The 25,233-nt window shown below is 37.3% G+C and overlaps 1 protein-coding gene across 3 annotated transcripts in view; it reads right to left on the minus strand.

Annotated features, from left to right (window-relative positions):
* Window positions 1–25,233, minus strand: part of CUBN (cubilin) — a 233,315-nt gene that overhangs the window by 34,743 nt on the left and 173,339 nt on the right. For all 3 annotated transcript variants that reach the window (XM_039877480.1, XM_039877479.1, XM_039877481.1), the window contains 6 exons: window positions 24,770–24,995; window positions 23,084–23,271; window positions 18,365–18,521; window positions 15,866–16,015; window positions 5,532–5,732; window positions 3,044–3,173 (listed from right to left, as the gene is read on the minus strand). In XM_039877480.1, the coding sequence (XP_039733414.1) occupies window positions 3,044–3,173; window positions 5,532–5,732; window positions 15,866–16,015; window positions 18,365–18,521; window positions 23,084–23,271; window positions 24,770–24,995 (1,052 nt within the window). The remainder of the gene's footprint in view (window positions 1–3,043; window positions 3,174–5,531; window positions 5,733–15,865; window positions 16,016–18,364; window positions 18,522–23,083; window positions 23,272–24,769; window positions 24,996–25,233) is intronic.

Here is a 25,233-nt window from a genome sequence, read left to right on the forward strand (position 1 = left end):
CCTGAGATTAAGTTTTGATAAATTGAACTGAGATTTATTTATCATCTCAGCAACACTTTAGTTTTTTAATCTCATTAAAAGTATGGCATTTACTCTGTTCTTTTGTTATTTTGTGCCAACAAGTAGTGCTATCATTCTATTTTTTACTAATGGGAAGAATGCTAATAGAGTGGAAGGAATGCTGATTTTAGCATCATAGCTCCATTCTCATTCTCGCAGTCCGTTACTCTCTTTTAAAATGAAGTTTATAGTAAGGTTAACTGCAACAACATGCAAACATCAACCTTTGGTATCCGCCATATAATAGATGTCTTCAAAAAAGACAAAACAAGTGATTGTTAATATCACTTTGAAAACCAGGAATATGAAATAAATTAGTTTTCATAAAGGAAATAAAAAAAATATAAAAATCAGTGGTAGAAAAGAATGAATAGATTCTCAGGAGTCTCATTTGATTGCCATAAGCAGAAAGTCACTCCAGCTCATTGTGATAGTGCTGGGAAGCTCGCCACACCGCCCCAGCTCTCTGCCTTCCCTACACTCACCAGGGCTGTCCTTTTGTGCACACTGTGAGGCTTGACACGGCCCCAAGACTTGCCTTGGCCATGGAAATGGAAGCAGGAGTAGAAGCTATTACTTTTTGGAAAAATTTCATAAAACTACTACTCAGTTTGTCACATTGCCTTCCCGTGGCAATGATGGTCGTGGAAGCAAATGTAGAAATAAAGTGTCCATCGACCTGAGCCACTGAGTGGCCATGATGAACAAAGCGTCTGGCTAGGCCACACTGGACATACTCATATGAAAAATAAACTCATCAGGTTAAGCTACTGTGCCTTAGGGTTGTTTGTTACCACTCATAGCCTGTCCTGACAGATACATCCCTAACTTTCTTTTATGGTCTAACATATTATTTAAATCTAGACCTAACGTCTTATCATTTCAAGTAACTATTCCCAAAGTTATCAAACAAACAAGGTTTCTTACATAGTTTTTCTTCAAATTTTATAGTGGGTTTATTATGGCTTTTTTTTTTTAAACTTGTTTAAATTATTTGATATCCTATCTTAATTTTTGTAGGTTCTTCTGCTTTCTCAGTTTTTTTTATAGCAGCTGTAATAAATAACATAGAATATAGAATAATTTGAAAATATCTAATTAAAATACTTCCTTTTAATACCTTTAAGACAAAAATCAGTTAATTTTTTGATTAGCTGAATTTTTCAAACTGATGATGAAGAACAATATAAAAGAATTCTCACATGTAACATTTAACACTTTTGTAAAAGAAGATGGGGGCAGAACAAAAGCTAAATAATAATTTCCTGAAATACTACATCCATTTTTATTCTCTATAAACAACACTTTTTTCCATAGCGTAAATCTACAAAAAAAATATAAAGATTTGAGTTTCCAAGAGGACGCAGAGCTATTTTGGTGTTTTATTTTGCATCATTTCCCCAGGCGAGCAGAGAAGATACCTAGAAAACCTACTGACAGAAAATCTTATGTGACCGGCATATTTCGAGAGCGTTGACAGAAGGCTTTATATTTTACTAATGCCTACAACTTCTGCAGCACCTAGAGCAGTATGTTTCATAGAAAGGAGATTCTTAGAAAGAATATAATAAATAATTTTCTAAACATGCTAATGTGAACTTTGATTATAGTAAGCCCCAGGGCCCCAGCAGGAAACAGAAAAAAATACACACACACACACGCACACACACGCACGCACACACACATACACCCCAACACCCAAGTATAATCCTACACATGTAAGAAACAAGTATTGTACCATAATGGCGAATGACAAGCAAGAACCATCCCTTATGCTCCATTCTGGGCAGGTGATCCCTTCACAGGCCTCGTGCTCCTGGCCACCTGCAATTTTTGTTTATTTTTTGTTCCTAGCATCTAGAGAACTTTTTGTCCCTGGGGCACAGCTTCCTTAGAAATAGTTCCAGGTGAGATCTGCGGTTTCCTTCAGGGACCAGCCTATAGGCCACCTACTGTCTGCTACAAGAACCAAACTAAGCTGGATGAGACCTGTCTTACAGTCCATGGACCCATTTTACATACAGCACCCAGGAGGTAAAATGCAGAGGCTTTCTGATTTTTAGGGAGGGGTTGGTAGGAGTAGTCTTAGCCCACCAAACTTCTATTAAAAAACTCATGTTGTTGTGAACTATGCCAGCTTTCAGAGTTTTCCGTCACATGCTGGATATCACTGAAACACAAGAGTTAGAAATATGTCATCTTAGACAAAAGCACTTTGAACTTTATTACTCTGAAGAACTAACTGAAGGTTGTGTTTCCTTAATCAGACTTAAGAGTAAGTAGTGTTATGGGAGAATCTTAGTGATGATGTAAGATATCTCAGATAGCACCAGTTTAGAAGTGTTCTGATACACAAATAAAAATAAATTTCTTAAGTCATTAGAAAATTTATCCTTTCAGAGGTAGCATAGGGAAATATTAGAGACATGGTTTTGGAAAGGAAATCTGATATAGATTCAGATATTGACTCTTCATTTAATAGTGTATCACTTTGGGAACTTAATTTCAACCTTCTGAGCCTCAGTTTTCTCTTTGATAAAATGAGATTGATAATATATACCTCACATGATTGTTTTAAAAATTAAATAAAAGAATTATGGAAAGTGTTAATTAATTTGTGTGTGTGTGTGTGTGTGTGTGTGTGTGTGTGTGTGTGTGTGTATAAGTGTCAAACAAGTGGAAACTGCTTTCTCTTGCCCTCCCCACATTCTTTGATTTCAAGACAGGCTTATAACTTTATACCCTGTTACATGAAACTCCTTTGAAATTGTTGAGAAATTATAGCAACCATTTTAAGAGGTGGAGTCCCTGTTTCCCCCCGCTTTACCATGTGCAGTTGGCTTGTGTAGAGGGTGGGAGGCCCACTTCCCAGGCTGATACTATGCAAGGACCTTCCTCTCCCTTCAGATTCCTATCATTAACTGAATACATTTTCTATAGAGCTGAGACGATTTTCTTAAGAAGGTAGATTTGTTTCACATACTTGAGCAGAATCACTTTGTCGTCGCTGACTGTGATGTTGTACAAACAGTGCATATCGCTGGGGTAATCTGAATAGGAATAGGAGGGGCTCCGGATGATTCCAGTGGAGAAGTGGAACAGACCCCCACAGACTGCAACAGAAGACGGGAGGGTGCAGAAAACAATTAGTTTTGAGATATTCTTTACTATTGTATCTTTTCCCTAAGAGATATAATAATTATTTGTCTTAAAGCAACTTAAACCTCTCTTTACTGTGTTTACAAATAATTCTGATTCTTCCACTGAGGTGGGAGTGGGGGAAGGAGACAGTAAGGGGTAGAAAGTGTAAAGAAATTTTTCAGGCACACCTTGGAACAGAACAAGTCTGACTAAAATTAATGGTCAGAGTGAAAATAATGAGAAAGAATATTTCACGTGAAGGGATGTAACTGTCGTTTCTCTACATTTAATTCCCAGATTCAGAAGGATTATGGTGATAACTGGAAGTTTAGGAAAGATACAGAATCCAAGGCATGTAGTGGGCATGTGGACTCAGGAAGGTCTGTGACCCAGAAATCTTAAATAATACAGATTAGAGTCTCCTCTGTCAAAGCCAGACTATCAAAAAGGGAAATATGGGAAATCATGTTTGGAACATTTGGGTTTAGTTACCTCTGTGGGCTCAAATGCATAATAGCTCTGTGTATTTCTTTTTAGTTGTGAGATTGGTAAGGACCATACTTGCTACATTTGTATTACTAGCACCCAGCAAGCGTGAGGACAGGCCCATTCCCCACCCTGACTCCAACAATCAAATGCCCAGAGCCCTTAGTTACTACCATCAGTCAATAAAACAACAGCCATAAAAATTTAATAAGTCCATTAAAAAATAAGATAATTATTATTTTTGCTCAGACATAGGAGGATCAGGTTGTGTCAACTAATGACAGAACGTGCCCTACTCTCATTGAGGTTTATATTTATTTTATTTTGTGATTCTAAAATTAGAAAAGGGCCAGTATATTTTGATGATAGTTTTATAGTTTATATACTACCAATGGACATATTCCACTGATATCCCTTAGAAATGTGAAATAAATTGTGGCTGCCATTTAAGGCTATTTATTTATTTATATATTTAGCCTCAGCGGAGCCCACTTTGTGGGAAAAGCTATTCTCTATACGCCAACAAGTATTCATGTGCTAAGACCTCCGAGGACATTTGTAGTGAATTAAATGTCAGATTTGTGTACCCATTACTCCATTTCATCTTGTACACAATTATGTGGTCTCTGAAAGCTTATCAAAGCCTAAATAACTCCCAAATTTGTACACTGTAGGGATCTGAAATCTTAATATCAACAACATTCTTCATTTAAAGTGAGACTCTCATAGGGGGTATGTGAAAACTTGTATAGTGTTTTAGGAAAATGAGGGATTAAAGAGTAAAAGAATATGAAGCAGGGATGTAACTCTCTAAAACACCAGTTGCACCAAGAGAATAAAAGAAATCAACCTTTTTCTTTATGCAACAAGGCAACTGGGGGGAGGAGTGTTCACTGCTCAGTTCTACTCTGTGCCAACAGATCCACAAAGCCAGACCACTGGACTTCAGAAATGGGGCTCAGGACTCAGGTAGCAGCTCATGTGAATGAACTGCAAAGGTGTTTTTCATGAGTAAGTAAACATGTTCAGTCTTCTCTGTAGATGGAAACAGTTATTTATATAAAGATAATTATTTAAGTTTCTACTTTTAGCAGTGGGTTTGGTCAAGATAGAACAAAACCAAGACTTTGCATGATTTGTGTGCTCATTTCACTGAGGCTGGGCAGTGTGATACAGGAAAAATGCTGTGAGCAAACCAACCAACCAGGTTTATTATAATGCAGGAGAGGAAAAGACTATCTAAATAGGAAAATACAGTCTGATGATTTTCAAATAAACATAGATCGAATTGTCTATAAAGAATGAAAAGATCCTGGTAGCTACAAAGACCTTGGCCCAGTCTGTGAGTGGTCTTCCCATTTGCCTTTGCTACAGAGAAGTTGCAAATTATAACAGAGTTGAATACATCGATCTTTCCTTTTCCTTTAAGGCTTGTACTTTTTGTATATTGTTAAAAAAATCCTTTTCTACCAGAAGATCATAAAGATATTCTCTTACATTTGTCCTAAATTTATACAATGTTGCTGTTCGCATTAGCAAAGTGACTTGGGAAAATGAAATGGGCACCTGGGTAGTCCAGGCCAAAAAGTCACCTTTATGCAATATATACACAACTAAAGATACCAGGAATATTCATTTTAACTTAAATTGTCAAAATAAATCTCAATCTTCCATTTGATTTTCAAAGAGCGATTCTAGCCAAAAAAGAGCCTCCTCATATTTTAAAAAAAGGAAAATTTCTTAAGTACATCAAGTTGGCGATGTACGAATTGTAACTAAAACTCTTTATGGAAATCACTCGAGAAGAAAGTAAAATTCCATACCACATCGCCGTAACTACTCACCAGTTATCCTGTAGGAAAACTTGAATCCCAAGTCGGTGGTGTGGGAATTGGAGTAGAAGTTAAGCAGCACTGGGCCAGAGATGGTGAGAGGAGACAGGATCTCGTCACCACACACGGTGGCAAAGGGTGTGGAAGCCACGCTGTGACCCCTGATAATGTGCACACCGTCATTGTCACAGCCTCCCGTTACCGTTGAGCGAGCTGTACAAAATGTGGAACAACCAACATTTTAATCAGAAGCACTGTAAACAATCAATGTAATGAAGATTCATGCAATTTAAATAGAAATGAAAATGAGAGTCAAGAGCTATTTCGGTACGTCATCATTTTAACTTGGTTTCCTGATGAAATGATGTTTGCCCTAGTCACAAAACAAGTACAGGTACGAGAACACAGGGAGAAATTCACAACAGAAAAATCTCACTTTGAAACAATCCAGACTTTTCTTCCTTTATCCAATGGTTCTTTAATTCAACGATTATAAACTGGAGACAATTTTGCCGCCCAGGGCCATTTGGCAATATCCAAAGGCATTTTCTACTGCCGTGCTGGGGTGCGCTCCTGGCCTGGACAGGCACAGCCCAGGGATGCTGCTAAATATGCTGCAAACTCAGAGCAGCCTTACAGCCCTCCCTCCCCAGCCACAACAAAAGTCACCTGGCCCCAAGTGTCAATGGTGCTGCCAGCCAGAAACCCGCTGTAACTCAAAGCTTATGACAGATAAGGAACGCCCATCACGGAGAGATATTTAGAAATGTCTAAATATCTGGGTGTTTATTGAACACACATTACCAATGTTCGTACAAGCAATATGGTTGTAAAACATATATTGTCATTTTGTTTTCTAATTCTAAAACAAATGTATATTGCAAGCTATCCCAAAGAGAAATAAAAAACAGAATAAACAAAAAATTAAAAAGCTTGTTATTACCATGACTTATCCAGTCATTTATAGTTGAATTATGTTGTTAAAATGTTAATTGGAATCATACTGGGCATGACCTTTCATAACCTATTTTTTACTAATGTAAAATAAGATGAAATCATGCCACTTTATGTGATTAATGTTAAATTTAATGCATATATTAAATTATAACATATAGATGTGCCATTCCATGTTCAATTATTCCCCTATGCTTGATAATTTTATCTTTTCCACTTTTCTTTTGATTAAAAATGTTGTCAAACATTCTGTACATAAATATTTGTGGAGGTTTCTCATTATTTCGCTGGTATAAATTTTCAGAAGTTGAGTTACCGGTACTGAGGTAAGTTTTTCTTTTTCCGATTTGTCAGATGGCCTTTTGATAAGGTATCACCAACTCACAGTGCCACAGCACTTCAGACAGCTGACGCTTCCCCCAGTTCTACATTTTCATCACCTTGCAGGGAAACTCTGTACCCATTAAAAACCACTCCCCACTTCCCTCTCCCTCTTCATGGCTCTCCCACCCCTGCCTAACCAACCACTAACCTATTTACCGTCTCTATAAATTTGTCTGTTCTGGCCATTTCACATAAACAGAATCATATGATATGCAGCCTTTTGTGACTGGCTGCTTTTACTTAACATAATGTTTTTGAGGCTCGTCTGTGTTGTAGCCTGTGTCAGTACTTAATTCCCTCCAAGGCTGAACAGTACTCCATTGTATGGACAGACCACATTTTGCTTATCATTCAGCAGCTGATGGACATTTGGTTTGTTTCTACCTTTAGGCTGTCATGAATAATGTGGCTACGAACATTCGTGTACAAGGTTTTGAGTGTATACATGTTTTCAGTTCTCTTGGGTATGCAAGTAAGAGTGGAATTGCTGACTCATATGATAACTCTCTACTTCATATTTTGAGGGCCTATCAGACTGTTTGCCAAAGAGGCTGCGCCATATTTTCACCCCACTGGAAATGCATGAGGGTTCCGATTTCCCACATTATTGCCTTGTGATTGTCTGTATTTTTTTTTTTATTATTATAGCCATCATTGTGAGTATGAAACAGTAGCTCACCACAGTTTGGATTTGCAAATCCCTATGGCTAATGAAGCTGAGTGTCTATGTATGTCCTAATTGAAGAAATGGTTACTTAGACCCTTTGCTATTTTAAAATTGAGTTATATGCCTTTTATTGTTCTGTTGTAAGAGTTCTTTTACATTCTGGATATTAGCACGATCACATGTTTTTATTTCTCTTGGGTAAATACCTAGGTGGGGAATCACTGGGTCATAGATTACATGTGTATTTAATTCTATAAGAACTGTCAATCCATTCTTCCAAGTGGTTAAATCTGTATACAGTCTCATCAGGAATGTATGAGACTTCCAGTTGCTCTGCATGCTTGCCAATCTTTGGTAATGTCAGTCTTTTTAATTTTAGTCATTCTGGTGTGTGTAAAATGGTACCTCAGTGTGATATTTAATTTACATTGCTCTGATGACTAATGATATGGAATACTTTTCATGTTCATTTATAAACAACAGAAAAACACTTTCATTTCATATAGATGTCAAATTGAACATAGATCTAACACCCCCCAACACACACATGTACACGCACGCACACACATACACACATACACACAAACTTTATTACTTATAAATTCCCCATTGGAATCGAACAAAACGACATGACAATATTTTATACGGTTGCGTACTATGACATGGTGGACTCTGAAATCAGACTGTTTGCTGTTAGAACACTCTTATAAATTAAAAAATTTATGATATACATTTACTTTATAATTTCAAGTCTGCTGGTCATAGACCTTTCTTCAAGAGTAGGCATGTGACTTAAGCCAATCCAATTAGGGTAAATTTTAAGACCCTTGTTGGGAAGTCTGGAATAGACAGTAGTATGCTGGTAAATATAACAAGCAATTCTCTGAGGGGGAAAAATAAAGCCCTGATTTGTAGCCTTTGCCAATTTCCACGGTATAAATACTCCCCCTATAGCCAATTTCGAGCTGCCAACATGAGGTTGTTAAATGCAGAATGTGGAATAGAGGAGCATGTTTGACTCTTTCAAGATGGTCTAAGCGAACTCCTGCGTGCCATGGGTTAGCTGCCGTCTCTCTTCCTAATGTGCAGGAGGAGCACACAACCCCACTGCTGCCAACCTACAGCCAGGAGAGGAACCAGCCTTAGGGGGAGGGTCACAGGTGAGCACAGGTGAGACCAGAAAAGGTAGAATACTTGATGACAAAATTAAAATGCTAGAATAAGCAGATTTGAGGCACATCTAACTTTGAGGTCTTCCAGAAGTAATGTCAATAAATTATCCTTTTATGTTTAAACCAGGTTGAATTAAGTTTTCTATTAATGGTACCATAAAAATACATAATCAATATAGTATAGATTAGTATAATCTAATCATAATTATAGTAGCTATTATTTTTTTACAGAACCCCGCCATCCTGAGCACTGTTGATAGATTGATCGATAACTCCGAGGTGGAACATCACACCTGGTCCAGGCCAATCAGGTGTGCTCGAATCATAACTGAGTAAGAGAGAGTCAACAGTAGGAGCCAAAGGTGTTCAACCTAGGACGTGTCGGCAGTCGTCTCCCGATGAGGAAAGGAAGGCAGACAGTCATAAGGGAATATGAGACTGTCATGCAGACAGCAGCAAAAGCGGGGGAGGGAGGGGAGCAGCATTCTGAAGGACGCCTGCATTTCTGCCTGCATTTGATCCGGAAGCCCGTCACTCCCCTTCTGGGTTTACATCTCCCTTTGAGGAGATGAGATAACCCTGTGTCCTTCCTTCAGGCCCTCATTTATACCTACACTAACTTGAACGTAATCTGCCACCTTAAACTGAAAGAGTCTTGAATGCATTTTTTTAACATATATTTACATTAAAAAGTTCCCTTCCCTTTTTAGATCTGAGTATCACCTTACGTAAAATTGATATTTTTATCAGAAAATATCTATGCAATTTAAGTCTCAAGTCATTTTAGGAAAATATTTGGCTCCTCAGCTAAATTTCTATCTAGCTTACAGAAATCTTGAGATATCAATTCAAGATATATTTATTAAATTAACCTCAAAGAATTCCTTCATTTTGAAAATCCTGGAATAGAAAGGCTTCTAATTGGGCATAAATCTACAATTTAAAAATATGAAATACTTAATTTCGATGACCTCATATAATTAGAAGCAATATGATGTTGGAAAAACAGGACAAAGAAGAAATAGACTAAACAGATTCATGGTTTAAATATTGCCAGAATTTGTCTGCAAGACACCAATAGCTCCACCGGAATTTTAAAAATTTAAAGGACGTGAATTTGAGGAAAAAAATGTTGTGCATTAATTACAAAAATATCTTTAGGCAGAAAAAATATATAAAATTGCAAAACCAAAATGACAAAATGAAAAGAAATATCGCTAATGCTAGATTAAAATCCTGGTGTTACTTTGGTCAAATGGCTTGCTATGCAGGTGTTCTTTTTAGTTTTTAAGTTGTTGGGCTAATAATATAGACTATCACAGTAATCGTTGTTTTATAAAATTATGGAAAGACTGTGAAAAATAAGGTAAAGTGTGCCATATGCTTGATTATTCTTCCAAATAATTAAAAGAACTGGTTTAATTATAGAAAGGTCTACCAACATAGAGATGATATATCTATGTTGAGATATAACCATAACTCATGAACTACTTACAAAAGATTTGTGTACAACAGTAAGGAAGTTGGGCAGGGAAGAGGCAGAGGAAGTAGAGAGGAAATTTTTTTTTTTATTTATTTAAAAATTTTTTCTTAATTAAAAATTATTGGGGTGACATTGACTAAGAAAATCAAATAACTTTCAAATGTACAATTCAATAGTATGTCATATATATATATTGCATTGTGTGTTCCCCACTCAAGGTTAGATTTTCTTCCTTCACCAAATATTTGACCTGTTTTAACCCTATTCATCTTCCCCCACTTCCCCAGAGGGAATTTTAATTTTTTTGTAGATAGCAACAGATTATCAATTAACTAAACAAACCACTGAAGATAACAACCTCATTCTCAAAGCCCGACTCAATAAATTATGAAAGTTATGATATCTGGCAAGTTGCTTGATGGATTAAAACATTCTTAGAGTTTTTCCGGTAGTCATTTCTTTAAGGTGGTTGTCTTTCAAAATTTTTCCACAAGAAATTAAACATTACATAATATTAGATCTTGTAAAGTTACCTAAAATCTAAGAGCACATCAAAGATTAGCAAAAACCAGGTAATATACTAGAAAATGAGATAAAGATGTCATTAAGCACCAACTAATTCACGCACATACATCCTTTGCTCTAGCTCTACATATCACATCACTGCAGCAGATCAAAGATATCAGCCTGATTCTTCAATGAGAAGACACTGGTGACAAAGACTACAGGCATCAGAAAATAATGATATTAAACACTCTTCCATAATCATAGGGGAATCGATTGAATATATAATCAAAATATATACAAAACTCTCAAGTAGAATATGTATAATCAAACACAACTAGGATGATTGACTTCTAGGGAGAGAAAAGGACTCAGTCAAGGTTTGGAAAAAGTTCTTCAAGAAGCAAGATGGATATCAAGATTGAGTTTATGGTCAAGGGGCAGCATTCAATCAGACATATGAGAACTTGTAGGAAGAGAAGTACCTGCAATTTGAACACTACTTTCTCCTCGGACTACAGCCCATGTCATGGGACAAGGAGCTACAGTCATTCTTAATTCTATCTTCAGTAAACGATTTCATGTATATTTACAACTGAAATCTCTGAGGGGCAAAATGATCCTCTATGATTTGTTTTTATGAGTATTTTCCATCCTTTGAAAAAAACTTTAAAACAGATTTATTGTTTGAAATGAGTAAGGCTCTAGTCAACGTACTGAAATATCATTTTTAACATATTGGACTTTATTACAGAGCAATGTTCAATTCCATCATGATTCCAAGAATTTGGAGAGAACTGAAAGAACACTAAGGATGAGTAATTCAGCAAATGGTATAAACTTGTGGAACCTAGACTGGGACTGCAACTTTTTCCTGAGAGTCATAGGCAGAGAGGCAGAGATGCCGGAGAGGAAAAGATAGGGAAAAATTCTTTTGGTTGTAATATTTTGATATTGTAGATAAGATAAAGTCTTTTCAGTAAAGTAGCAAAAGGCTCTAGGGAGAGGAAGATGAATTAGGGGGCAGCAATGAGAGAGATCCGTTGTTAGTCTAATTAACTTTGCTCCAAGGGGCTTGGAGTCTTGTCATCAATGGAGGACATGATTGAGTGGGACAGAGAAGCATGCGCTAGTATGAAACTAAGCTCCGTGGAGTGTGCAGGCCAGAGTCTCAGAACACAGGCAAGTGAAGAATCTCTCATAACCAAAATATCTCCTCTAGTGCTCAGCCAGTTTGAATAAAATAGCAATAGGAGCTATTTCATAAGAAGCATTGCCCAATATTTTCTAAAATAATGAATTGCGAAATGCGCCTACATTCTGATTTCTTTAGAAACAACTGAGAAAACAAAGAGAAGCAATGGTAAGAAATTGAGTAATGCTGTTTTTTTTTTTTTAATTTAGATTAAATTGGAAGAAATGTGAACTAAGACAACTAACAAAACTCATTTTTTTTTCTGCTTCTTGGTGAAAAACACAGCAAAAGGAAAAAATAAAACTAAATTTTCTTTCCTTTTTCCTGTTAGTTTTATAAAAGATGTAGCCTATAAACCACGACTGCTAAGTTAATAAAAGAAAATTCAGGCAAATATTATGGACTTTCTATCTGGCTGTTCTGGAAACCTAGCCCTATTCCTTAGGGCTTTTGAGGCCTTCCCTAGGGGACACTGAGCAAAAGCATTTGCCCTTCTTCTGTGCTAAGGTTTTACTCTATCCAATTTTTATTAAGAGATACCCTGGTTCTGAGAAAGACTGAATTCAGAATTTGCCTAGATGTAGGATCTTTTAGTTAAGAATTTCTAAATCCCTCATTATCAGCAAGGTGAATTAATGTTATTCAATTTTAATGAAAGAAAAATCAAGGTATAGAAGGCGTTCACTTGCCTTAGGTTACTTCATCTATTAAGTGCTTTATCTATGAAGTAGAAACAACTAACCAACCAACCAAACAAACAAACGAAAAGGCCCATAATCTTTTCAGCAACTGAGAGATATCTACTTGGCCACAGAAATAATGAAAATACAACAAAAATATACTTTTAGACTGTTCAATATGTGGGAAAATAAAATAAGTATTTATTTAATGACATCCAATTCCAAAATAAGTACAAACATTGATAGTTTTTCATCCTTTGCTGTAAGCTTTTGCCTGTTTCTCGTGTTTAATTTTTGACCAAGGGGAATATTTTGAATTTGTCAATTCCCTATTTTGCTTAAAAACATTTGAGGACACTGTTAAGAATACCAAAAGCTATTTTAGTCATTCAGAAAAAAAAAAGAGAGAGTTGCCTTATAAATGCTCAAAGGAAAATTTATTCCATGACTTTTAACTGATTTCACTGGAATTTTTATACTAAAGCAGTGATTGGATAGAAAACGAGTCTTTAGTTTATAGAATGAAGAGTATTGGAAATATAATAATAATGAGAAAGAGAAACTTAGGCCAACATAAGATATCATAATGTACTTTTAGAGCAACTTACTGTAGTAGAAAGTAGGTCACTGAACCTTTGTAACCGTCCTGAAGGGAAAGCACCAGTGTGTAGGTGAATAATCAACATATGAGCCTGAAGAGAAGCCTCTCCTGAACCAGCTGTCGGTGTTTAGCAAACACAATGTATAGACAAGTAAGTTTCCTTTTAGTATTGTGTAGCCGGGGAGGTGGGAGGGCATCTTTTTCTTGCCAAGACACCTTTTGTGCTCATGGCCCATCAAAAGACCTAGAACCTTCATTTCTACCCAGGTCAACGCGGGCTCTGCTGGTATGCTGGGCTCAGAAATACTTAGTCATTTGGACATAGTCTCTCAGAAATAGTTTCTATGGCCTCTAGCAGCAAGAAAGGCCAATGCTCCTGCAAAAAAAGCTGTGATTTTTCTCAAGAGCAATTCTGTTTTATTACACTATACTGCACACGAATCTCTCAGGCTCACTTTAGAAGGAATAAAAGGTCATTTTCACTGTAGCTTATGAATCTCAGCTTATTGGTGGTATTCAATGAATGTCAGCATTGATATGATTAGTGATATGAATCTAATTATAAAATAAATTTGATTAATGTTGCCCTTTTTTGGGAAGTGTCATAATTCTATTAAACTATAGCCAGAAATTACTCACTTAGCAGTTGGAAAATGCTGAGTACTTGTAATATTGGAATTATCACAAGGCATTATCATAAAGATATTATCTTATTAAAAAAATCAGTCTTTTCAACTGAGTGATGATTAGCAAATCTATTTAGTAGAAGCAGAAATCACTTAATCTGCAAAACCAAATATCTGCTCTCAGGGTAGTCGTATCAAGGCACGTCTGGAGACTCTGACTTGTAGCAGCAAAAATAACAAAACAATGACTGCTTTGATGAATTATAGTTTACAAAATATGTTTCTACAGGCGTTATCTGACTTTCATAACTATTTTATATTTTTTAAAAAATAAAAGTGATGATCGGAAACAAAGATTAAGTAATTTGCACAAAGTCACGTGACTCATAAGTGGCCAACTTGGCACTGGGACTCCCCCTAAAGTGCTGTTCTCTCTCTCCACACCCCGTGACAGGTATTCCAGGGTGTGCTTGCTCGTCCACCCCACCTAGTCAAAGAAACTCAGGGAGCCACTGTTTGGTTCAGCACGGGTTCCCTTGTAATAATACCATACCACTGGTATCGGCAGAGCTATTTGCGGCTATATTATATAATGTATCTCCTAGAGTCTTCTTTTCAACTCTAAATGATATTGGCATATGAAATTTTCGTGTTTACATAATTTAATGAGAAAAAAATGCCCATACAAATGCCCATACGGTCCAAGCCACATGTTTTCTCCTGTTATTAAAACAACTTTCCCCTGGATACAAAGATAATAGAAAAGGTCTAAAGAAGAACATGAGTGTCATAATCTATGGCACTGTGGTGACACCTCTTCCAGGACTGCTTAAGAGCCTTACAGATTTTATTCATGCAAATGGTTTTTTAAAGAGAAAACGGAATCATTTTAACATTTTTCCTTCTCCTGATACTATATATATCATAAACATCTTTTTATATTACTGGGATTTTGTGCTGGCAAATGCTAAGAAGATTTTATTTTACTTCATATTCCATTTTTACAGTGACATACATCAATTCATGCTTGGCATTTTCTAGCTAGCATATGTGTCCAAAACCACAAACTTGTAGCAATGTAGGAAAAGGAGGTCATAGAAAAACTATAAAGTGAGAGAGGCTTTGTATAATTTATCAATGTATGAGTACTACATGTCATTTTTATTTTTATGTAACAAATTTCCTGAATACTGTAGAACATTTTGCTAAATGTAACTTTTCACTGCTGTGGTAGACTAACCCAAACAGAAAGAAATTTTGCTTGTGCAGAGGTAACTTGACAAATTTTCAGATTAATTATAATTTAGAAATGAGAAATTAATCTATAAAAATATTAATATAATTAAGTGGTTAAAAATACTCAACTACTTGAAGGTTAATATTTTTTTCCTGCTGCATCGTAGCATCCTGTCATCCAATACACACTAAGTCCCATCTACCATAGTCACAGCCCAGCCCAAATCAGAAGTTCCCCTGTCCCCTTAGCCAACAGCCCATTCCCGGGAGTGGGAATGAACCCAAAGGGGCATTCGTGGTTAGGGATTTCACAATCCCTATGGGACTGATATAGATAAAAAAGAAAAAGGAGATGAATACATGTCTCATGGTAACACTTAATAAAAGTAGAGTACAGATATTTATTAATTTTATTCATTCATTCACTCATTCAACACTTATTGAGCACCTACTTTGACTCAGCAAGTTTCTCATTAGTTTAGAGGATGTGCATACATGTGGGCGTGTGTATACACATGTAGGTGTATAGAGTATAAATACAGAGGAATAAATTAAAAACTATTATTAACATATAATACATTTCATACTTATTTTCCTTAAGCTATTTACATGTTGCTTGTGTTCTTAAAATCCTGGAGTTGTTTTTTTACCCCTGAATGAAATATACAGAATGGTACATGTGTTCTTAAAACTTTGAATGGAATTTTAATCAAATTTACATCAAATATACTCTGCAACATTTTAAATATTTTCTTCAAATGGTAATTCTGGACGATCTCTGCCTCTACTTATCCCCCATGAATTTATTAAGAATCAACTGTAATTTACATGAGAATAAACTTACCTTCCAGATGGAAAGACACAAAAGTCAGAAGGATGAGAGCCAGAGAATTAGCCTCTATGACGTAAGTGCAATTCATGTTGTTATCATATTGTTTTGGGTAGTTTGGAGAAATGATGTAACCTGAAGGTTTAGTGAAAGTACTTCCACACCCTATGTGGGGAGAAAAAGGTATTATCAGGACATTTGTTCTCACATACAGTATCTTTTTTATCAGTGAGGGAAAGACTAAAATTTCTTAATTCTACAGACATATTTCCTGAGGAACTCTGAATAAAAGAAACAATAACTAAGAACAAATTTCACTTAAAAATAAATAAATGATAATATTACATATATTTTTTAGAAAACACTACAGGTTTTTGGGCTAAGTAGTAGAAATTTTACTGCAAATCATTTAATTTTAAGATATTAAAGAAAGGATAACCTAGCCAAGGTTTAACATGGCTCATGTAAAGAAAAAAAACTGATGAAAAGTGATTTGTACCAAACTGGTACATCAGTGGTCTTAAAATATCTTATTATATTATTAGAAAACTATATTATTTTCATTACTACTGTACTCTGATCATAAAAAAAAAAATACCTGCTTTTAAAAAAAATGGTCAAATGTACTAATCCCAACTCCTATCAAATTCTCACATGAATCCCTGGTGTCATAAATCCAACTACCTCTTTACCACTTACATGACACTCATTTTCATAGAACCGCTAGTTAATCCATATTACTCGCCGATCTATCACATATGAAAATACCGGTATTCTTTGAACACTGATATTAAAGCACACCCAGCTCCGCGCACACACATAGGCATGAATCCAAGTGAAGACCTAAGGTTAGGCCCGGGCGGTCTTTCAATCCTTCCTCTACGCCACCATCATCCTTTTCTGTGTGTCTGGAATACCTGTCCACTGCATTCTTTCCTCTAATTCCTTTCATCAAACTTTCTCCTCAACAGCGGATTGCTGTTAGTAGCTATTCAATCCATTTCAGCCAACAGTTTCAGCACTGCCACTGCTTCTCAGACTTAAAAACGAACCAAATTTGTAAGCAGTAATAAGAGAAGAAGGGAAATTCTGAAGAAAGTGGCTCTCAAGGTTTACTGAGATGCCCCATGAGCATCATCTGGGTGAGAGCTAAAACATGCCAGTCCCCGCTCATGGAAATTCTGAATCCATATGGGTTAGGCGAGGCCCAAGAATCGGTGTGTTTTCAAAGCCCCAGACGATTTGGGATCAGGTGGTCAGTGTACCACATGCCAGGGACCTGGCTGTCTACTAACCACCAGTCTCCTGAAGAATTCCTGTCCACTCTGGATCTGGAGGTTGTTTTTAGACATCATTGTGGCACTCAGGCCTTTTACATGGCTCATGTAAAGAAAAAAAACTGATGAAAAGTGATTTGTACCAAACTGGTACATCAGTGGTCTTAAAATATCTTATTATATTATTAGAAAACTATATTATTTTCATTACTACTGTACTCTGATCATAAAAAAAAAAATACCTGCTTTTAAAAAAAAATGGTCAAATGTACTAATCCCAACTCCTATCAAATTCTCACATGAATCCCTGGTGTCATAAATCCAACTACCTCTTTACCACTTACATGACACTCATTTTCATAGAACCGCTAGTTAATCCATATTACTCGCCGATCTATCACATATGAAAATACCGGTATTCTTTGAACACTGATATTAAAGCACACCCAGCTCCGCGCACACACATAGGCATGAATCCAAGTGAAGACCTAAGGTTAGGCCCGGGCGGTCTTTCAATCCTTCCTCTACGCCACCATCATCCTTTTCTGTGTGTCTGGAATACCTGTCCACTGCATTCTTTCCTCTAATTCCTTTCATCAAACTTTCTCCTCAACAGCGGATTGCTGTTAGTAGCTATTCAATCCATTTCAGCCAACAGTTTCAGCACTGCCACTGCTTCTCAGACTTAAAAACGAACCAAATTTGTAAGCAGTAATAAGAGAAGAAGGGAAATTCTGAAGAAAGTGGCTCTCAAGGTTTACTGAGATGCCCCATGAGCATCATCTGGGTGAGAGCTAAAACATGCCAGTCCCCGCTCATGGAAATTCTGAATCCATATGGGTTAGGCGAGGCCCAAGAATCGGTGTGTTTTCAAAGCCCCAGACGATTTGGGATCAGGTGGTCAGTGTACCACATGCCAGGGACCTGGCTGTCTACTAACCACCAGTCTCCTGAAGAATTCCTGTCCACTCTGGATCTGGAGGTTGTTTTTAGACATCATTGTGGCACTCAGGCCTTTTACACCATTTCTCAGTTAACTTATTGTTTAATCCAGTTCCATCCTCACTGAGTTTTAAAGGAAGGACATACTCTCAGGATTAGGTGACCTGCCCACATTCTTCCCCTTGGATCCCCAGTTCCAGCCAACCCCGGTGCAGCCCCCACTCTTCCCCAAGCCTGCCTGTGACAGCCACACCTAGCCACACCTAGTCTCGGTTTCATTTTTAGTGCTGCTTACGGCTTACGAAGGATGCAGAGAAGCCCTGAGCCGGGGCCTCCTGAGACTGGAACACGGCCGTGAAGGCGTTTCTTGGTGTGATGATGGCAGCGGGAGCCACGTTCCCACAGCTCGTGGCTAACAGGGCTTTGTCCGCCTCCTCGGTTCCGGCCCACACCTAGCAGAGCCACAAACATGACTTAACGCTCAAGGCTTTTCCTTGTCAATATTTTAAAGCGTTTAGGCTGGAGAATAATGGGACGTGGGTGTATACAGACCTAAACATAATAGTAAACAAAACACATGCAAGTCTGCAGTATTATCTTTTGAGAATAGTCTTTCAAAGCTGCATTTATATAGCCTATCTCATTCTTGAGTCTTCCCAGGAGACTGTGTTTATTTTTGTGCAGCTGGGCAATAACTTAAAGAAATCGATCACTACCTAGTTTCCTCTTACCTTCTCCTGGTTGACTTGATCTAGCTGAGAGGACAGCCATGTGTGCTGCAGTACTGTGGGCTTTCCCACTTGTCCTGGGTGGATGGCAAATTGTGGGTTACGAGTATAAAACAGCACCAAGCAAGGAACCCATGGAAATGAACACTTTGAGAAGCATAAAGAGAGTGGACATGAATCCTAAGCATACATGTAATTATCACCCATTGGAATAAATCATAGAAGACTTCCTGGCAGTGATGGATTTTAAGGGTCATGCTGAAGAAAGGGTGAGCCTCGGTCACTACGTGCTATTACTCACTGCAGATGGGCTGGCGACTCCCAGTCATTTCATCAGTTTGGCAACTTTAAAAGAAATAACTGATGTAGTCATTAAAAAAATAGCTGCTGAGGGATATTGTGAGCAATAAAATTCCAAATCAAGCCAATCCTAACCAGCTTGGTGAAGGACAATAATCATAGAATCGCAAATTTAAATGCGAAATTCCAATTGTGAAAGGGGCCTTGAGAGTATGTCATGAAGAGCTTTACCTGCTTTGGGGAGTGGTGAGCCTGCCCAAAGGGGCCGCATGGCAGGGAGGGGCATGTCTAGTTCCAAGAACAGAGAGAAACTAAGGCGTGAGGCGAGACTGCAGAGTCCATGCCGGCCCTGTGGCATGTGAGAGATCTGGGCCACTGTCCCGAAAACGGCAAGGAGCCACTGGAAAGCTTAAGGCTCAGCGACGCTTGGTTTTTGGAAAACATTACAATGTGGGGAATAAGAAAAAAAGAGAGGATGCTGAGAGATCAGCCAGGAAGGTTTTGCAGTAGTTTAAATGAGAGATCATGGTATCTAAAATGTTGAGTCACTCAAGGAAAGAACTGATATTAGGTCATGAATACACATTACTGGGGAAAATACTATAAAATGTGTTTAACAAGGGAAGATCCCCCAAGTTGACTGAGTCTCAGATGAGAGTAATTTTGCCCTCTCCAGGGAATATGTAGCAACGTCCGGAGGCCTTTTTGATTATCACACTTGGTATGGGGGTGGCATGTAGTGGGTAGGGGCCAGGGATGCTGCTGAAGCTCCTACAATGCACAAGACCACCCCCCCACCACCACACATATACACAACTAATAATTATCTAGCCCAAGAGGGCAAAAAAGTAATTAGGTTTAGATTAGTCTTCCTTGACTATTAAATATTTTCTTCTTCACATCGAATTACATAAAATTACTCATTTGAACATATCACTTTCAGGAATATTTCTCAAACAAAGCAATAAAACATCAAGCCATTAAAAATATTTCTATTGGCAAGTCAGTCCATAGGAAGAGGTGAGAAATCACTGATTCACAGCACTGATTTAATATTTCTCAGTTCTTTAAAGCCATATAATTTGAATTGATTTTTCAAACATTGGGATCCAGCTGTTAGTCATCTATTAAAGGCAAATTATATTTCCATTTATTAGATATAGGAGGTGACTGGCACTGGAGCTACTGAGATAAAAAACATAGATATTCTGCCAAATAACTTAAGATCAAAAATGTGTCACGAAAGAAATACATACTACCATTTTTCCCTAATATCCCCTTTAATTTTTCCCCCCTTAACTATCCAGGGAAACAGTACACAGAAGTTTTCTATCCATATTTTATAAAAGTATAAACATGATTTACTGATATCTGCATATACTATTTTTATAAACATTACTAAAAGGCAAGGAGATAAAAGCTAAAACTTTTAATAAGGAATCTCAAGTTCTTTAACAAGGAACTTCAAGAATACTCTAGCGCTTATACCTTTCTGAAGTCATTAATTGTGGATCTGACAGCTGTACCTTTAGGACTAAGAACTTAAGTGTTGTAATGACAATAATAAGAAAGAGTTACTAAGTTTTCATTGCTGCCTTGTCAGTTAAGAACTCATGCCACTGGCTATATGACCCAGGACTCATCGAACTATATTCTATATTATATCTACAGACTGTTACAAAATTGTCAGCCTGGCTTCACATGATATTTTATCATGCAAGTAATAAAACAAACAACAACAACAATAACAAAAACAAGTGTTTGTGATAACTGCAGATTCATATGCGGCTGTAAGATATAATATCGATGAGTCTCCTGAACACATTTCCCAGTTTCTCCCAACACTGATATCTTGCAAAGCCATAGTATAATATTATAACTAGGATACTGAGATCGACAATGTAGCAGTCTGGCTCAATTTCCCACTTCTACGTGTACTCAGGTGTGTGTGTATTCAGTAGATATAAGTTATGTGCCACCACACTCGACTCCCTGAACCACCCAACACCACAAGGGTCCCGAGCACTGCCCTTTATTAACCACACAATTGCCTTCTGCTCCCCCAACTCTCTGACCTCTGGCTATCTGTCCTCCACTTCTAAAATACTGTCATTTCAGAAACATTTTATAAATGGAACAATAGATTATGTAATCTTTTGGGGTTGGCTTTTTCCACTTGGCAAAACTCCCTGGTGATTTGTCCAAATTGTTGGTCCGTTGATTGTTTTTATCAAGGAGTTGTATTCTGTGGTTTGCATATACTAGAGTTTGTTTAACCATTCACCTGTTGAAGGACATTTGCACTGATTCCAGTTTTGGAGACATTACAAATAAAGCTGCTATGATAATTTATATACAGGTTTTTGTGTACACATAATCTGCATTACTCTGGGGTAAATGCCCACGAGTGTAACTGCTGGATCTTATGGTAAGTGTAGGCTTAATTGTATAAGAAGCTGCCCAACTATTTTTCAGTACCATTTTATATTACTAGCCATGGCTAAGTGATTCGGCTTTCCCCATCCTTGCCAGGATTTGGAGTCTGTCACTGTTCTTAATTTTAGCATCCTGATAGGAATATAGCAACATCTGATTGTGATTTAATGCACATTTCCCCAATCAGCTAGTGATGTTGAACATCTTTTCATGTTTATTTACCATCTGACTACCCTCTTTGGTGAAATATGTTTTCATATCTTTTGCCCATATTCTAAGTAGATTCTCTGTTTTTACTGCTGGGTTTGAGAGTTCTGTATATATTCTAGACAGTAGTCTGTAGTCAGGCATGTGCTTTGTAAATCTTTCCTCCTAGTCTGTAGCTTGTCTTTTCATCCCCTTCACAGAGGCTTTCACAGAGCAAAAGATTTTTAGTTCTGATGAGATGAAATTCATTAATTTTTCCTTTTATGCATCAATCTTTTGATATCGAATCTAAGACTTTTTCCCTTATCCCTTGGTCTTGAAGATTTTTATTTACATATGGGGTTTTTATTTAAACAGTAAGCACAGATCAGTTAGTTATAAAACATAATTTGGGAGATGATACAAAACAATAACATTAACAATAAAAAACACTTTTATTCATTAGGTGGTTTTATATTTTAAGTACTGAACTCTATATTATTGTATCCTATTACCTCAATGCTTCAAACAGCTCCACTAAAGTAGGAACTGTTCTCTTTATTTTACAGTTGAGTAATTTAAAGTCGAAATGTTTAATTACCTCCCAGAGGAACAAGAGACAGGAATGGAGTCTAGGCTATTGTGAACTTAAGGTCAATGTTCTTTCCTCTAAAAGACGTAGCCTCTCAGGGATAAAACATATAAGATGAAAAAGAGCACAGATGGGATGAATTTATAACATAGCTCTCATGGTCACAAGTCAAGGAAAAGTGAGGTCAGTGCCACATGAGCAGTATTGTGACTTTCTAGAAATACAGTATAACAGACTGCTTGACTGCCATAATTTTACTGGTCTCTCATGGTCTTTTCAGCTTATGGGCTCTCAAGGGCAAGGTGAAGCCTGCACTAGCCCCTTCTCTAGCCTTCTGCAATTTTATAGCATATTTAAATGTTGCCTGTAATGGTGCCTTACATTCATTTTGTCTCAGAAGATCTATGAGAGAGAGATAAGCGGGGGCAAGGGGAAGAAAGAATAAACAAACAGAAATCTGGCCTTCTCTCTTTAGTTTTTACAGAAAGGAAGAACCATCAATGTTCATGAGAATTCAATAAGGCCAGAAAACAAGCTCCTTAATTAAGTTACTTTGCCTATGCATTAGCAAATGAAAAGTCACGTGGCAATGTGTGTGTTGTAGTTCAAACACTAATCCCTAATAGTTTAAGTTTCTCATTTTTCTCATTCAACGTATCAAGGCAGCAAAGCTGTCCTTTTCCTACATTGAGAGGCAATGAATCGTTTCTAGTCTAAACATTTATGTTCATGAAACCTGTTCAGCCTTAATTTAATAAACGAGCCCACTAACCTTCACGAAGCTGTTCTCACACTGTCCGTCGCCACTGGGGATTAGGAAGTTGTTGTCAAAGCTGACTTCCAAGTGATTGCTTTCATGAGTGATGACTGTCCAGGAGCATCTGCTGTTCTCGGGGAAATTCTGAGGCCAGTGAGGGGATCTGATTGTGCCGTTATCTGAATGAAGTATTCCACCACAACCTTAAATGTTGTCATGGAAAATGTCATTAATTTGAGAGGAAAATAACAATTTTGGTAGCCCAAGACTTTTAGAGAAGACACATTTCTAAATGTGGGATTTCAGTTCATCTTTTCTTACTTAAGAATCACTGGCTCTTAGGGCAGGTATACAATAAGAACGCAATAAATGCTTCAGCTGTTACTGTTTTGTTACATCTCCATGAACTCAAGTGAGATACCAATCCCTGTGATAAAGAGGCTAGACTTCTATCTTGTCTTCAAATGGTACCAATATGTTTATCTCCCCTTGAGGCTACATAATATTTGTGGCCCAGCAATCCCAAATTCTGTATTTCCTTACCACTAACAAAGAATGAAAGTCTATACTCATTTGTAAACTTATTCTAAGATACAGGGCTACAGAAAATAATTTTGAGGTGAGGGAAATTCTTCCATTAAGCATCCTGGTTCATTCACTTTGAAACACGGATGAATGAAAACAAATTACATGGACAGAAAGAAAAATCTGGAAGTATTTTAATACTATTGAAATACATAGCTAAGACATAACAAAAGAAAAAATTACAAACTGAAGACAAAATGAAGTCAAATTAAAGAGCATCTCTGTAGCTCTTGCTTTTAAACCCTTGGAAAACCAATGGTTCACCTAAGACTCCCTCATGACTTCAAAGGCAACCAGTGGTTTAACGAGGGAAAGTTGGACTCATTCCATAAAGACCTTCGTAATAATTCTGTCTCCCCTAGAAAAAACCGCCCTGTGTGTGTGACATTGCAAGGCTTTAAGGAAATCCTGACTAAAGTCACCACTTCAAGTTCTTATATTTTCTGGGAATTTCCATGACGTTTATACTTCAAATGTACAAAAGCTATGTCTTTTGAAATCAAATCTATGTTATTTTGCCACCTCTTAGAGGAAGAGCATTTAGTCTAAATCATACATTTTATCTTGTCATTTTGCTGCTCAACACTCTTCAGTGGCCCCCATTGCTTAAGTGACTGCATGGAAGCCAGGCTCTTCGTGATGGGGACCGCTTCTCTTCCTGCTTGCGGTTCGTCACTCATCAGCCAGCCTCCAGGCTCTGAATATGTTGTTACTTGTGGTTCCAACACATCTTTTCTACTCCTCATTGTTCCCTAGGTATGCCTTGCCTTTCTGCCTATGGGGGCAGCAGATTGAAGTAAGATCAAAGTCTCTGGGCTCCACTGTCTTTAGTCAAATCCTGACTCTACTGATGATTAGCTACACAATTATTAGCTACACGACATAGGAAAATTATCAGCCCATGTAACTTAAGGAAAATGGAGAAAATAAGTATCAATGTTATATCCTTATTACAGGGTTGCTACATGAGATGAGACATGTAAAAATTTAGAGTTGAGTCTGACAGAGAGTAGGTACAAAATGTATACCTGTTGAATTAGCTGACAAATTTTTTAAAATACTACGATGAAAAAAGATAGTAAGTGCAGAGCATGGTTTTTTTTTTTTTTTTTTTACCTAAAGTATGTGTGCTCCACGAAGCATAAAATCCACCATTTTGCACCGAATAGTCCGAGTTAAAAATCACCACCAGCTGGTGAGAACCAGACATAATGGGCCCGGGGTTTGAACTCCCACAGTACTGTCCTATTATGGGCGATCCTGGAGAACCGCCATTCCTGACAGTGACAGAGTCCCAAGCACAAGCTGAATGGGATTCGATATCAAAGTCACTAAATGTAAGCTGCAGGAGAAAAAGAAAAATAATCATTGCGAGCTGTAAGTGAACTTACCTATCTGGAGTTTGCATTGCGAGCTGTAAGTGAACTTACCTATCTGGAGTTTGGTAAGGCCCTCACAAATACTTTTATTTTGTTTTAATCTTTATAATTTTGCATGTATGTCTCTTATTTCCCACTGCCCTCCTCTCTTTGTCCTTATTGAGGTTTCTCTAGGAACTTGTGAAAGGGGATATTTGTCCC

This window comes from Pteropus medius, unplaced genomic scaffold (genome assembly GCF_902729225.1).
Source record: "Pteropus medius unplaced genomic scaffold, Ma_sr-lr_union100, whole genome shotgun sequence".
Classification (NCBI taxonomy): domain Eukaryota; kingdom Metazoa; phylum Chordata; class Mammalia; order Chiroptera; family Pteropodidae; genus Pteropus; species Pteropus medius.